The 17,085-nt window shown below is 30.0% G+C and overlaps 3 protein-coding genes and 1 long non-coding RNA gene across 4 annotated transcripts; 1 reads left to right on the forward strand and 3 right to left on the reverse strand.

Moving 5' to 3' along the window:
- Positions 1–105: 105 nt before the first annotated feature.
- Positions 106–10,256, reverse strand: LOC130897993 (neprilysin-1-like). The gene is made up of 14 exons (XM_057807002.1): positions 9,740–10,256; positions 7,807–8,086; positions 6,432–6,476; positions 6,219–6,380; positions 5,645–5,728; positions 5,160–5,365; positions 4,922–5,101; positions 3,548–3,759; positions 2,923–3,139; positions 2,685–2,867; positions 2,296–2,458; positions 1,230–1,349; positions 805–1,001; positions 106–747 (listed from the first exon to the last, which is right to left on the reverse strand). Exons 2-14 carry the CDS (start codon positions 8,054–8,056, stop codon positions 475–477), a joined length of 2,292 nt encoding a protein of 763 aa, XP_057662985.1. The 5' UTR covers positions 8,057–8,086; positions 9,740–10,256; the 3' UTR covers positions 106–474.
- LOC130897999 (uncharacterized) lies at positions 3,757–7,778 on the forward strand. Its single transcript, XR_009059815.1, has 2 exons — positions 3,757–4,268; positions 5,195–7,778. It is a non-coding gene; the product is annotated as an uncharacterized LOC130897999 (long non-coding RNA).
- A 1,329-nt stretch (positions 10,257–11,585) lies between the features above and the next one.
- LOC130897996 (probable serine hydrolase) lies at positions 11,586–13,480 on the reverse strand. Its single transcript, XM_057807007.1, has 3 exons — positions 13,077–13,480; positions 12,396–12,888; positions 11,586–12,029 (listed from the first exon to the last, which is right to left on the reverse strand). Exons 1-3 carry the CDS (start codon positions 13,266–13,268, stop codon positions 11,683–11,685), a joined length of 1,032 nt encoding a protein of 343 aa, XP_057662990.1. The 5' UTR covers positions 13,269–13,480; the 3' UTR covers positions 11,586–11,682.
- A 1,225-nt stretch (positions 13,481–14,705) lies between these two features.
- LOC130897995 (histone acetyltransferase type B catalytic subunit) lies at positions 14,706–16,280 on the reverse strand. Its single transcript, XM_057807006.1, has 2 exons — positions 16,117–16,280; positions 14,706–16,029 (listed from the first exon to the last, which is right to left on the reverse strand). Exon 2 carries the CDS (start codon positions 16,027–16,029, stop codon positions 14,791–14,793), a length of 1,239 nt encoding a protein of 412 aa, XP_057662989.1. The 5' UTR covers positions 16,117–16,280; the 3' UTR covers positions 14,706–14,790.
- Between the last annotated feature and the right edge of the window lie 805 nt (positions 16,281–17,085).

Below are 17,085 nucleotides of genomic sequence, written 5' to 3' on the forward strand. Positions count from 1 at the left end.
TTTGACGTGAGGCATTTATTAACGACAAAAATATTAAGAGCGGCTTAATATTGTCATTAAGTAATCAATTTCTTCCTGGAAAAATAGGTTTTATATAAAAATAAATTAGGGTTTAAAATATTTTTATTAAAATAAAATTAACAATTGCTATAAATTACAGGAAATAAGTCAGTAAATAGTAAGTAACAATAATTTTATTCTGATAATTAGTGTATCGTGTTGTCCTTTCGACTCGTAATTCTTCTTCTGTGCGTAAACAAAAGGCGTTTATTAACGACGGATATATTAAGAACGGTAAAATATTATTTCAGATAACATTTACATTCATTCAGTTGTTGGTATAGAACATAGATTAATACATCGTAGGTATCTGTTTTATGAATAAAGTTGGTATATTTGGAAGGTATTGGTGATAAAACGTTGAATTATTTCGAGGTTTATTTATATCGAGGCACTGACTGTCACAATATTCATTCACCAAACACTACACTTATTCTTTGGATTCATAGGAACACCTTCAGGACATCCAAATGCTTCTGCGAAATCTTTAGAATTAGATAACGGTCCCAAAACTCGAATATGACCTGGCGAATGAACACTGGATCTTATTTTAGTCAAAGCATCTTCGGGTCTCATAGATCCGCACCAAATCTGAGCATAATTCAGAAAAAATAATTGATCGTGGGTCATATTTAAACCCGGAAGATCGAACTCTTCGCCGTGCTGAGCTGCCCATTTCCTATAAGCCTGCAAATAATTGAAACATTATTATTCGAAATATACAGAGTGCGATTTAATATTTACTCTAAAAGATTGTTTAAGACCACCATTATCGGCTATATTTTCACCCTGAGTCATTCTACCGTTTATATAAAGTCCGACTTCGTCTATTTTGTACTTTGAATATTGATCTATTATACACTGCGTACGTTCTCGGAATGCTTTTATTGTAGCGTTGTTCCACCATTGCATCATATTACCGTGCTTATCAAACTGTCGTCCTAAATTTAAATAAAAACTCTAGATAACAATGCTGCAAATGTGAGGTTATGTTTGGAAATTCGACATAATAATACTGCAAATGTGAGGTTATGTTTAAAAACTTGAGATAACAATGCTGCAAATGTGAAGGTTATGTTAACAGATAATGTTCTAAATGTTATGAAGATTATTTGAACTGATTTCAAGTGATGAAACTAAATATAGTTTGGCATATATATTCAAGATACCTTTATCATCAAATCCGTGTGTAATTTCATGTCCTATAACCACTCCAATACCTCCATAATTTAGAGATTTGGGAAAATGCTGGCTATAAAACAGAGGCTGTAAAATTCCCGCTGGAAAAACTATAAAAACAATAGATTATCTATGAATATCAAAAATATTTATTATTATAAAGCATAAACAATCCTTCTATGTCCCATTCATACAATTTCGATTTGAAATTACTTCATGTCTATACGAGTCCAACTGTTTGATAAATTATTCTTTGATTTTGAATTTTGCCGCGCTTAACGTCGATAAAGTAGAGATAATGCCAGAATTTAAAGAAACACATATATATGAAGAATTTTGAACCAACAATGTGGATTGATATTTCTATCGAAATTTGAAGGATTTTAATGCAAAACTTTATATTTAGCAATATTCATTTTTATTAAAATCAATTTTAGCAACGCCACTGTTCTCAAACAAGATAAATATTCTGTTTGTATATATATAATTTTTTGGTTAAATATTTTGTTATGGTTGCAACTCTCCTCTGTTCTAAATAGATATAATAGATTTGTCACTAAGTTGAAGGAAATTCGTCAAAAAAATCTGACAACATAGAAAGAAATAATTAAGTAATTGAAGGAAATTCCAAAGTCAAAGTATAACTGAAATCAATACTCGTACATAGGGGGAAATTACATTATATTGTCAGATTTATTGCCATTGTATTCTGTAGTTTTTCATAAATAATTGATTAATTTTTCTGTTTTTTATAGGTTTTCATAAATAGTTAAAACAATTATAATTATTGCTCATATTTTGTAATAAATGTCACCACAGTAAGTAAAATATAATTTATGCAAACAACTGCAAAAAATTACGAAGTGGCGACGCTGTAGAATATTTGTCATCCATATTCTACTTATGTAAACTTAACCTAAAAGTTGTTTAAGTTTGTTTAAGGTAGAATGAACTGAATTCTTTATGTATTTGTAGTGTAGGTTATAAAAAAAAACTTTATTTTACTAAACACAAAATAATGGACAAAATTTAAGGTATTTATATGTATATATTCACCTATATCGTTTTTATTAGGATTATAAAAAGCATTTACTACTGCAGGTTCAGTAGACCATCTTTCTTTATCGACTTCCTGCCGAAGTTTCTCCAAATTTTGTCTAGCTTCAAATTTTAAGAGATTAAGTACATTCAGCATGAAATCGTGTTTAGAGATGTTAAGCTGAAAAAAAATTATAACAAAAATATCTATTATACATAAAGCATAGATTTAAAGGATTCATTTTACATTCCAAAACGAAAATAATACCTGTTGTAAAAGATAAGTGCTTTTTATAAACAAAGCTATAATGAGATAAACATATACAGGGTAGTTCATTACACAAGATAATTAATATCAAATTCTACTTTGATAAATGATAGGAAAGGAGGACAAGTTATTGACTCACAGACTCATATTCTTTACGAAGAGCTTCCTTATCAACCACCAACTTAGGGTAACCGATTCTTTCATTCATAGCATCAGCTTTTTGTTTAGCAACCTTCCTAGTTTCATCGTCCATCCAATGATTTTCCTCTAGCAGTTCATTAAAAGCTTCTCGAATTGTGTGTATCATTTCAAGAGCAGTCTCCTGTAATATTAGAAAACATGCACTGCAAAGTATTTTTCAATTAGCTCCGAATTACCTTACTCAAGTGATCAAAATTGTCTCTAATGTATAAGGCACCTACAGCCATGCCCATTCTTTTATTCGTCCATTCCACACATTGCGCCCAACGGTGTCTTTCGGATAAAACACCCTGGAGGATTTTTCTAAATTCCACACGTTCCTTTTGATAGTCGTCTGATAAATGCGTCGACAAAGACATTACAAGTCTCCATAATACGTAATTATGGATCACTCTGTATAAATTCAGTAATGAATGTATAATAAGGCAGCAATGGAAACAGATTATAGAAAAAAGGATCATAGTAAAGCAGTTAATAATATTAATGTTTACTTAGAGGCGTTAAATGAGTAAATAAAAATGCAGAACTTACTAAAAAATGGTGAATTAGTCAAATAAGAATTGAATAAATTGAAAGTCTGTTAAAGTTAATCGATGTGAGAACTTACCAACAATTTTACTACATAAAGTGGAAATTAATGTGGAAATAGAGCTAAGAAAGCGAAAATATGCTCAAGATTTCAATAAGAATTTTAATTTAAAAACGAAATAATAATATGGAGAGCTTAATTTTTTTAAAATGATTATTATAGAACCAAATTTTGAATATGTTAATAAGAACACAGAGCATGTTGATACATACCTTCTGTTTGTATTAGATAAAATTTTACCCAGTTCGATAAAATACGAAAGACCGTAAGCAACGATCGGTTCATCTTCTGTAATAGTTATATCGAATATGGCTCTAAAATATTCCAACCAATTAATATTTGGCACTAATATGGCTAAATCTTTTATCGATAGTTTTTTGTAAATAGCGCTAGTATCGTGTCTGTCTTGTTCTGGAAGAGAAGCCTACAAAAATTTCACATCAAATTAATTATTAAACAAGGTTTCCTGCAAATTATATTGCATATAAACACAAATTTATAATGAGAATTAATTAATCTATTAAAACATTTCGAGGTTATATATTTCACTATACTTTTTTTACAGTGTAGATTTATATATAAAGTTTTTAAACTAAATTTAAGTTGGTTATACTGCACATTTTTGATTGGTCAGTTAGGATGTGGTTGATCTATGGGTCAGATCACAACTTTTGACATATGATGTTTAAACCGTAAACAGTGTCTATTTTGTTAGTTTTTGTGTGTATTGTGTTGATAAAATATCAAATATTGTCGTTACTAATTTGAAAATGAACTAAAATACTATTTCAATAAAAAAAGAATGTGTTTATTCGTTTAATTTTTTAGTTTGTGGTAAATTTTTCGTGGTGTTATTTCGTTTTACAAAATTAGAATCTAATCAAGTACTTAGTGATTTTTTGTACTTGTTTTATGTGTAATGATTGACTTGAGGTAAGTTTATATCTTCTTAATAGTCTTATTTAATTGATTAGCGTATACTGGGGTATCATTTTACTATCCATACAATTTTAAAAATTATGAATTACGGGATATAAATGATAAAAAGTAATCACTTCTTTGCTGGGTGGCACATATTCGAATACTTGTTGCATTTGTAAACATTGGCGAGTTTTTAATTTTTAAATCATTATGAAATATGTATAAAAAGTTCTAAAAAGTAAAAAGTTATTAAATTAACTATCTTACAAAACATTGAATAAGAAAATGATAAAAAAATGAATATAAATGTAAATTACAGATTCAAACATAGTTTTGATGGTTCCATAATTGTAAATATAATTAGAAAAGTCATAACTTGCCAAATACCTTATTTGCTTGGTCAATTTCTTTAAACTTGTCAGGCTTTTCAGTTGAAGCTTTAAGATTTTTTATACAGAAAACTTTTAGATGCCATTTTATATATATAATTCAAAAGAAAAGTACTTTTTCAAAATTTCACCAACATACGAGGTATGATAAGTTTTTCTGCAATATATGATACGGGGTTTTGTCAAAAATTTGATTTAATATTACTTTCATAAACACTTTATTAGAATTTGATTGGTGCCGTATGAGTTTTATTAAGTAACTGTTTCAATACATACATTTGCTAGTTGTTTTTCGAAATCAATGACTTTTTGCAACTCTTCAGCGGCTGTTGTCCTATCGGCACCTAACAGTATGGCTATATTAGTCATATATTTATGATACGCTAATAAATCCCCTTTACTACTAGATTTTAAATAATAATCTCTACTTGGTAAAGCTAATACTGATTGATCCATCTACAACAATCATCATTTAAATATAATTGTTTATATATATATTTCTTTTTAAACTTACTTGAATGATATTAACTGAGCTGTTTTTATCGTCAGGTCCAACCCACTGCTCGATAAGGAAACCTTCATTGTAATGGCTCCTTATTAAACCTATCAACATTTCAACAGAAAAAGTTGGTAAAATCCAATTTTTTTTCAAAACCGGCCAACCTCCGAGATGATCCAGAACGTCCCTGATTGGTCTATCTCCAATTTTACGAATATTGTCTACAATATATGCATTATTTTCAAAACTGTCGCACCGTATCTATCTTTAGAACGTTATCAATATTTTCAGATTACTTCTGACGATATTTCGATGAAATTTAAAACAACTATACTTATATAAAGTGAAATTCACTTGTTTCGATCATATCCCGGGAATCTTCAGTTATAGCAGTTTGCTTTGGTAATTTCATTTTGTAATTTAAACAGTGTTGCCACTTTAATTAAGAGGCTAGCAATTCAAAAAGTAATATATTTCGTTATTTGTTCACATATACTTACGTAAATCCATGCAGGTACCATAAAACAGCTTGGCTTTCCTCGTTGCCTCACTATCATTGAGATTCATAGGTTTTTCGAGAACCCCTACGATTGTAAACCAAAAATTACTGATCAGATCTGCACACATTAGAAACAATGTTATTTCTTATATCTTCTTGGTTGGTTTTTGGATAGTACCAGCAATGGGTAAGCTATCGTAACGCATCTAACAGATGAGGCGGACTCACTCGCCAATCAGGGATCGACGAATTCACCGATGGTGTAACTGAAACCTGTCACGAGACATCCGAGACTCCGTATACACACTATCAGCATCACGGACGACCCGGAGTGCCGCTGGTGCATGGAGGAGGATGAAACCTCGGGCCACGTCATCTGTGAATGCTCAGAACTCGCGCGAGCGCGGTTTAAACATCAAAGAGTTCGAGTTAAAGCGCCTGATCGGCTTCCCAAAGGACATCAAGTGGGGCACGAAGGGCCTATCTGAATGCCTATGTGTTCAACGACCCCTGGGCGGCCACTATGCAACTATGAACATCTGATAGATTTTTTTCTCAATAAATGAATACCTTACCTTTGAGAATTACCTGTAATTGATCCGCCATAACCTCAAACGTACTTATAGAACTTCTATCTTCGGGTATTAAATGAATTTTGTTCCAAGTGCCGCATGCGTATTGGAAAAAATCTACGCAAGGATCGGCGGTTCGGTCCATGGCTGCCAACAACGACGATGCTACAAATACAGTTCGTTATTTAATTTTGATTTTATTTATATTATACTTACCAGTGCGTACACATTCTTCCGTCAAGCAAATTGTTTTCTTTTTTACTAAAAACGTAAAATAATCTATTGAAAAATATTGTACGAGTCAATGATGTTGATAATTTTGGACAGAACCAATTCAAACATTATTTAGGTATTAGTATTATAAGTGAAATACAAGCGCTACCTATGTGGGAGTAGCCAAACTAGCCACTTATAATACCCTAAATTCTTGTACAGGTAACTTCTTAAAACAAGTATCCATAAATAATACAACGACGCCATCTACGTGCGAGAAGATTGTCTGGGAACAGTTTTGAAACTTCTCACTAGAAAATTTCTGTATTTGACACTAGATGGCGACACCATACGCAACGATAGCTTTAAGAATATGTTTATAAAGTATTTAATCTTTTTATTATTATTTTATAAATGTGTTTTTGTGCAGAATTAAACGAGGTTTTATCAAAATGTATCTGTACCTCTCCCTCTTTATATAATGTAATGCGATATGATTTCTCGTTAGCACGATAGATGGCGCCACCATAAATGCATCAAATATTCGTATAATTCAAAACACAGAAATATTTTCCTAGCGATTCCGAATTTACGATGTGCTGTATTACTGTTTATATGTAATTATAATGAATTTATCACTTATTTGTATATATTTTGTAAATATCAGTAGTTCAGTGTTGCCCCCTAACGGTGAATAGCAGAAATAATTCATGTGTTAAAAGTAAACTTCAGATATATATACACACTGTTTAATTTCATTTTTATAAACATGTTGATTAAGGGAATGAGTGATTTTAATTTTTTTTTATTTGAAAATAATAAAATCAAAAATATATTTCATTGTTTTAAATTAAAAATATACAACTTTGACGCCTATTATGATTAAAAAGGATACATTTTACGTTTATTTAATAAATTTGTACGTTGAAAAGAGATTTAAATTTCGCGCTATAAATAAAATTTAAATTTGCCGGTAAAATGTGATGGATGTCGAATGAATAGGTGATGTTTTTAGCGCTAGATGGCATCAGAACAAATAACAGTCTTTAGTAATCATATTTAAGCTACCATAAAATTTAAAACTACTCTAGCTACTACTTCATAGATGGCGGGGCCGTAGTATTTCCATTTATTCCTTGAATTACTACCTATGAAATTGTTTACATGCTTTAAAACAATTTTTATAAAAGAAAAATTTGAAATTACTGCTAGGAGATTCAAAAAAAATTTCCATTGGCGTAAAGTTAACGTATTTTTGATTAAATACGAGGTGATACGTTACTTATGAATATATTTTTTAGCCAGAAGTATATTTTGATAATTTTAAGGTGAATAAAATGTTCAAATATCTCGACTGTGTTTTCATTTTTAATCTTACCTGTGCATGATTGATTTCTTCTATCGAAAACCATTATCATAAGTATTCCGCAAAACGCTAGTAGCGCTATAATCACCATAATCAACATTTTTTCTCTTTCTGGTCTTTTATGAGATACTACAAGTGTTTGCGTTCCTGTCCTATCAAATTCCACGATAGAATTTCGCGCATGAGGCACTTTATATTTTAAATTGAATATACCATTATCACTTGTGTCTTTCCAAGAATCATTATTTATAGTTTCACTCATTTTCAGTTCACTTAAACGGCATTATAGTATCTGAAATAATGGATTTTGTAACTATGGACATTTATTTCCCCCCAAAACAATTAAAATAGGGAGTGTAAATGCCTAGCATTGTTATTTATCTATCATTAAATTTGGCAACAATGGAAGTTGTTCAACGCATAAACACATATTCGTAGGAGAAAAATGGCGGGTATTTACACTCGATTCAAATTATAGTACAGTCAAATTCCATTTCAGTTCTAAACTATCATCAATTCTATTGTTAATTATATTTTTTAAATAGTTTTGATGTACTAAATAGAAAAATAATAAAGTTAATTCAAAAAAAACTTGTGTCTTTTTATCTCATCCTAGTTTTTCGAAAAAATTTACACATATATACTTTAAAAATTGAATAATTTAATTGAATCACCTTATATTTTAAAATTGCATTTATTATAAGGATCTCTTTTACTATTACTCCCACTCCAAATTTCTACGTCGAGTTCCAATCGAAATAGAGAATGATAAACCGATGTTATTTCCCTCTCTTTCTAACGGCAGTGTGTCTATCTTTAATGTTAACTCTATGGTTAGTAAGTGACAGCTGGGAAAAAATTGGGCCCATGTAAAGAATATTGAAGAAAATAATGAATGAGGTGTGCAATAATTAACTAAAAATTGGAGATCGAATTAATAAGAAGTATTAAGTCGAAACGTCACTTTCAAACTTATTTTATATAAAATAGACCTAAAGTTAAGATAAATCATCATTAAAACTAATAGAATGATTTATATCACGAGTCTCGTTATTTATTAGACACATCTCGTATCAATAAAATGATTTCTTATTATTATTTCACCAACTACAATTTTGTATGCTTATTCAATAACCAAATTCGTACTAAAGCAATTTTCAAATAAAATATTTTGAACTTTGACACGACTATAATTACTTCGAGCATCTGAGCCAATTTTTCAATTTAGTAATTTTGGGTATTCTTCTCTATAGTAGGCAGTGCGCAGATAGTTTCAAGGTTAAAGTCAGTAATGAAATCCCCTCTTGATTGATTATAGTCAATCAAATTGTAAAAAAATTAATGCTATATTCGAGAAAAAATTCATTTAGAAAAAATTAAATCGTATACTGTTTTGGTTATAATTATTATCATAATTATAAACCAAGATTCCAAACCGAGTTAACACGATCATTACCGAATTACCACGATCATTACCGAGAGATAAATTTTACTATAAGCTATGTTGCCAAATTTAATTATACTATGGAGATTATTGGAAATAAATATTTCGTACATTTGATGGTGGATTTACCAGCAGGATGAGTAAACGCCCTTTATCTTGAATACGGATGACGTTACGAAAATTTTTTACTGAGAAAACCCAAAATATTTTTCAGTTTTCTATGTATCCTAGAGACGGAATTACCTTTATTGAGACAGCCTGTATAAATACATTTACAAACAAATAAGTCTTAAAATGATTCTATTTATAATTATTTTCATGTCAATGACTTTTTTTAATTATTTTTAATATATAAAAAAGTTCAAAAATAAAAAATTGAATTGGCATTTCGTATAACCCCCAAATGTAAATATTTATTTTTCTAATCTCCTTTTTCATCTACTTTGTTAATTAATGTAATATTTATATTTCAACCGTATTAATTCAAATTCAATAACTTACCACATTCAACATGTATGTCAATTAAACAATATCATTTTTGATAAACACGACATACTCTACAAGAGCAGGTCATTCTATAGGTTATAATCGGGAAATTTTATCAACCACCCGTTCACGGTCTATTAAGTAAAACAAAGCTTCATTACCACATACTTTCCTTGTCACCACTTCACACCACAATGAACAAAACCCTTCATTTTATTTTACAAAAATAGTCGGAAATTCCGCTTTTCATCACACTTCAAATAAAAGACCTTTAGATGTGCGCAAGGAGGATCGATTATCCACTCAACCCAAATAAACGTAAACTTGTAAACGAAACACTCGCACGATGAGTGACCTGTTACAGGGGCAGTAGTTACAAGATAAGCACTGGTTCTTCAGGAAGTTTTTTTATAAAAAAAAGATCTAAAAACATCTTGCATATAAGATGAAACCGACGTTGCCGGTTCTCAAGTTAATTTAATTACGAATGTTGTAAATAATGCGTTCATCATCTTATATATAAGATGAAACCGACGTTGCCGGTTCTACTGTTAATTAAATTACGATTGCTGAAAATGCGTTCAGTATGAATATCATAAACAGTGATATAATCTATGTTTCTGTTGTTTGTAAACTCGAATTGAATACTTTAGTTTTTATATAACCTGATTTTTTTATAAGGGAATAAGATATAACAGTTTTATACATGATTTACCGTTCATTTCGGCTCAACTTTCCGACTGTACACGAATACGTCCGATTCTGTAATCGGCATTCTGACAGTTTCATATTTATACTTTAAATACTATACTACAGACGCCATATTGGCAAAAATATTTGGCAGGTCTCACAACTTTTACGAAATTACGAGGTGTGATCAAAAATTACGGTGAACTTTTTTGTTTGAATAACAATTAAAAGTAACATAAAATTAAACTCCTTTCGGCAGTTGATGGGTACTTCCTAGAAAATAGTCTGTAACGCCATCTAGTATAGGAATAATGAAAGCCGAAGCCTAAGTTTTATTAGTGAATTCCATGAATTCCACCTAAAAGCACCCGCAGCCATGCTGCATCATTTTTCGCCTTTAAAGCAGTCCAGTACCATAAACAGAACTAGCATCACATGACAAAGAAATAACTTTCAAAAAATACGTCAATTTTTGGGAAAGGTTTTTATGTATTTTTTATACAAAATGATATACATGCTTCTTATTTTTTTTCTTCATGTCAATTATCGCATATTTAGTTTATAAGAAACACACTTTTTTATAGAAAGAAATATTTTAATATAATTTTAAAGAAAATCTGGTAACTTTGGCAACGCTGCGCCATAATTCTATCGAAAATATTCAACTATTAAAGAAGTAATCAGAAACATGCAAATACGGCCTGAAGTTGGCTGCTAGTGCGAATAGACAGTTCTGTGTAGCTGGCATTAGATTATAACATTAATAAAAAAAATTTATTTGATTAATATGCAATGAAGTTTCAATCAAACAATGCTAGTAAGTCTACGTCATAGATACTTAATAAGTAGAACTTAGACTAGGTCCTTGTCTAAGAAGCAGTCAGTCATTTGATCAAAGTGAAAATGCACGTGACGTCATTTTCAATTAAGCAATCCAACGAATTTTCAAAATCAGGTGATGCCCATTTAAAAATGGCCGTCGTGGGGATAAACAAGTTTTTTTCGGCTAGTAAGTAAATATAGTCTGGGGACTGGTGGGAAAAGGGCAGAATACAAAACAATCGGATTACTGGAGAAAATCATGAAAAGCTAACGCGGGTTTTTTGGATTATCTATTATCACATATCACTTGCTGGTTTGACATTGATTTTTTTTGAAAAAAAAAAATAACTTCGATTTGTTTAAATATGTTTATTAACACCATAAATATAAAAAAATTCGATTTACGAGGTAGATAACAAAGAATAAATTATGTTCGTTATTAATATTCATATACGGTCAACTACAACATCTTTTTTAATGCCCCCTATATTTCTATCTTCAGTATTATGACGCCTGATGAAATTCGTCATAATGCTCGCCACACATTCGGGATTATTTAAATGAAAATGATGCGTACCATCCACATAATTAAAATCGCAATCTGCGCTTACTCTTTTCAAAATATCAACAATTTCATAATAATTTTCTTTCGGTTCGTAATAACTGGAAGTTTTTGATTTGGCTATAAAAATTGGCATTGTAAGTTGTTGAGATATTTCGACAATATCTCTTTGGTTAATAGTATTCAAGTTACCAATTTTAAGTCGAGGATCTCTAGTGAAATAGTATTTACCTGAAAAAAAAATCAATTTCCACAACTTATGATAAGTAAAGCAGAATAAAAAATAAACTGAAGCTTACAATAGATAAGAAACTGGGAACATAAAAAAATAACAAAATTCAAACTTTGTTTACAGCCATATGTCAAAAGTAATCTAATTATAAAGAATGACAGTACTGACAACTTCGAAAAACAAATTATTCCTCACAGTACAGCAACTATAATTCTACACTGCAAAAATTATTACATGCCTCAGATCTATGATCGCATTTGAACAACGTTGCCAGATTTGAAAAATAATATGGAAATTTAGGGAATGTACAAATATGAGGTTATATTTCTGTTAATTTCAGTAAACAAAGTAAAACAAACACTTACCAGGGTGTAACTTGGATGGAGCAATATTTCTTTCATAAATATATTTGGTATATTGTAAATCAATTGAATTTTTATTTGGTTTCGCGACTAAGGCTTCTATTTCTTCTATGGTATAACTAGGAGGTTCTGTTGAATTATTTACAAATTCATTATATTTAAAAAAAGCCTCAATAGATTTACTCAAATATTTATATCGATGAGGTGTAGCCATAGGTTTAACTGCATCTAAACACATTAAAAAATCTACTTCTGCTGGAAACAAGGTGGAGTATAAAAATGATGTTATGGCACCTAAGGAATGTCCCAATAAAGATACTTTCGACCAATTAAAATCCCTTGATATACTTTTGATGACCATAACATAGTGTAAGGCAAAATATACCATACCATGAGGTAAGTGTGATGAATATCCATGACCAGGGAGATCAATTGCCAGAAAACCCACATTATTATTTAACAATGGTATCAACCTATCAAATGTCTGACAATTATCCTACAATAATAATTGCTTTTATTAATATTGGATCATTATAGGATTTTTATTATAAACAATAAGATTGCATCGAATATTCTTTTTCAAATCTTTTTATTTAATGAAAGGTATAATCTTCAATGAGAAATACTTTTATTTAAGTGTGAAATTAATAAAAATCCCCAAATATTGTATAATTATTTACTCACTTGCCAACCATGTAAGGCTAGAATAGGCCTAACATCGTAAGGTTCCCACCATTTTCCAGCTACAAAACCCCAAGGAACTCTAATTTCTACTTCTTTAAACTGTCTTTTTACTGAAGACACCTTTCGTATACTTGCATAATATATCTTCGGTCTCGATGTGGAATTTATAAAAATTGTTTTTCTAAATGACATCGTAGAATTATAACCCAACTTTTATTACATAATTTTTAAATCCAGATTTCATAGATATAGACTTTGAACTTTGTTTCTCGATAATAGATATACAATTATTATATGCTACGAACAAACACGGAAATAAAATTAATAACAAGAAAATCATTTCTTTATAAAAATAAATAAACTGACAGTTGGGATACTGAATATACGTGTGGTATTCTAGATCATAGATGAAGGTAGAAACATTGTTTTTCTGATAATAAGAATAATGCTTTTTAACAATATTATTAATATAGAAATGAAGTACAAAACCCTAAATAATATTGTGATATATTAGCTCTATAATCTATTCATCAGATTATATAAATGTAATCTATCGTAGTTATAAATACTATACTATTGTGCTAGGTACGTTCTTTAAGTGTAATTATCTGTGTTACGTCAAATGTATTAAGACGTCATTTCATGTTGACGCTCGACGCTAGCTTAGACGTCACGTGGTACAATTTTGACTGGAGCATTATCTCCAATTGATGCAGCGTCAAAACCAAACATTGGTTAGATTTTTAAACCGTATTATCGGCTGTTAACTAATGTTGTGAAAAGTGGAATGAACTACGAGTGAAATATATTATAGTATTTTATCAATAACTTCAACGATATAATGTATATCCATCGATTCACTCACTTGAGCTAAGAATTTAATTAAGCAATTATTGAATATATAATCTATTGACAATGGTAGTATATTTTTTCGGCGTTTTGAAGCTCTATGCTGCATTAAACAAGTCGAGTCGTAATTATCTCACGTGATTCATTTGACGCTCTAAACCAACGTCAAACGTCAACATGAAATTACACATTTAACGTCAAAAAAAGGGGGGTTCGTACATTAAGTTTATCTATAGCTCGGACATATGGTTGTCAAAACTTGTTATTGAACCTTGTGGAACATTTGTCTTAGCACTAATCCGTTTGATATAAAAAAATTTAATAATTTGATCATTCAAATAGATACTGTTGATTAGTAGTTTTTCGTCAGCTTGGGAAATGATTTTATTTCCCATGTTTGCGATATATTGAAGTAATGAGAATAGTTTTCAAAAATTTAATAACGCTGTTGGGCAAATTAAACGATATACTGTATCGCCTAGTAAAGCTGTAATTGAGAAATAGAAAAAAATTGCCAAGAATCCGTACCAAATTATCTGATATCTTCATTGTATAATGGTATATATTTTGCAACCAACCCTCGTAGTTTTTGTTTTTAAAATTGAATTTATAGTGACCTAGTATGTTATTTTTGGATATGTTTAAAATTGTATTACTAAAAGCCAATTGTTTGAATGCTATTTCCCTAGAACTTTCTCTTTTGTATACCTTTTAACATACCTGTGGTGATTGAAAGTTTTGTTCTTTCTCATCAAATATTTTATTCAATAAAATGAAAAATCAAATATATAAGATATATTTATTAAAAAAAACATGATAAATGAATAATTAAATACAGTATTTTGTAACTATGACTTATTAAACATTAGCAAAAAACATTTCCAATGTACTTAATCGCCATTTCTAAATCTTCTTTGTATCTCTTGAATTCGGCTTCAGCAATAGCATTTTGATCGAGTAATATGCTTACTGCTTCTCCTTGTTGATTACGCATTCTTTTAGCAGTTTTCATTTTATCCTTCACCTCATTTTGGATTCGTTTATTTATCTTAGTCAAAAACTGGTCATAACTTTGTTTAAATGGAAAAGCTTCAAAACCACATAAGATATCATATACTCGTTGACATTGTTTTTTACACAGTTTTTGTTTTTTCACTATTTCAAATACAGTTTTAACAGGAGTGCTAAGAATAGACATTTCTTTGGCTCTTAACTGACTATTAACTAAGCAACAGTCATGAATATCTCTAATTTTTTGGAAAGTTGATGTTGGTTCTTCGACTGTAATGTCTGTACATATAGGATCCTCTAGGAAGACTTTAAATACTGTTTTATAAAGTTCAGTTCCGATTCCCCTTTTTTGATGCGTTGGTAGAATGAAAAATTGACTAATTCTACTTCTAATATTCTGTGGATAGGAATAAAACTTGTAAACAGTACAAAAACCAACTGGCGTGACATATAATTGTTGTGTTTGTGGGCTTTTTTTCTCTTCATAAACATAGAAAATTTCCCATTTGGGATCAGCAAGATCTATATAATTGGCACCATCAATAAACCATATAACGTAAGTCTCGAATCTACTGTGGAACATTTTAAAATTTTCATCTTTAAGATCACATTGAGTAATTTTATATGTAACATTTACTTGAGTCTTTGGGTGTAAATGGAATTTACCTTTAGCAGTAAATGTATGCAAAACTTTACCGAAAATAACATCATGAGATTCCTCTTTGATTAATTTGATAAATTCTTCTTTGTTAGTGGTGAAATTTTCAGGTAACCAAGGGTTAAGACACTCCATTATATTATCAGGTTTATACACATCACTTTCAACTATTCCAGAAGAAGACACGTTCACATAACACTTTGCAGAATTGTGTAAATAATATAAATCGATAGCTAGAGACCTGTATCCAAATATACATTCATTTTCTCCAAAAATTTGATGGGACATTACAGGTTTAAAAGTTAAAACTGGCTGAATTACATCTTGTTTTTCATACACAATATTGAAGCTTACTACAGCATTAGCCTCTTTTTTGTACATAATCATCGTGTCTTCAAAATCGTTACTGTGACAATTTAAACTTGAATCAGCCATCTAAAAAATAAATAAAAACAATATATATTTGTATTAGAATAGATTCATTTTTTATTTTTCATTTATTTATAATAAAAAAAAGCTTACTGTTGGTGTTTAATATGAAAATCCAGCTGATTTAGTTTATTTCTTTTTATAAAATAACTTATATTTACTAGGTTAACTTTATTGACCAAAGGTATTCGAACATAAAGGTCACGTGGACTTAATAAACCAATAGATATCAAGAGAAATAGCGGCTACTCCTAAAATATCTGATTATGACAATTCAGAATACGTTCAATAACTCAGTCACTTTTTCGTGAGAATATAAATAGGAGCGGTTGACTCTTCTAAGTTATAAATTCATTTTAAAACAGCAACTGGTAATAAAAGTACTTACAAAACCATAGACAAATAAAACGAAGCTTCAACTAATCACATTTTCCCCCCTTTGGTCTACCAGGGTAGAAAGGAACCTATCATATGAATACGACCCGATTAAATTCATCCATTTCCGAATAATGACATAATGAATGAACGTGATCCGGGTTAGTTTTTGAACATTCAGATCCTATAACTGCACACTGGGTGATTGAAGAATAATAAACAATCACCTTCAAAAACCACCTATTTCATAGATGCTATCATTCAACTTAATCTTTTTTTGTAATCGATAACAACTTAGTATTTCAAATTTATATCTCTAGATAACGCCTTTGTCCTTAAATATCTAAATATAGATTGTCCGTGATCACCATCGATCTGATTACGATCTTCTAATGTAGTGACGTCATCGCTCGTGTAAAATATTTTCAGGTTCCAATAAAATAAATTTTATTTACATTTCCTTGTCTATAGAAATGAATTTCTTAAAACTACAATGTGTTCAAAGCATATTCTCTTAGTTCAAAATAATGTGGCAATTTTGGATACTTTTCATATTGATTAGTTTGGAACTACGTCAAATTGATGTGGTGTAACCATAGACATATTACTACTTCTTTTGGTAGTTCCGTTTGTATGAATAAGTCACTTCTTCGCGATATATTCACGAGAGCAATTTGAATCGTTTAA

The sequence above is a fragment of the Diorhabda carinulata genome, chromosome 9, assembly GCF_026250575.1.
Source record: "Diorhabda carinulata isolate Delta chromosome 9, icDioCari1.1, whole genome shotgun sequence".
Taxonomy (NCBI): domain Eukaryota; kingdom Metazoa; phylum Arthropoda; class Insecta; order Coleoptera; family Chrysomelidae; genus Diorhabda; species Diorhabda carinulata.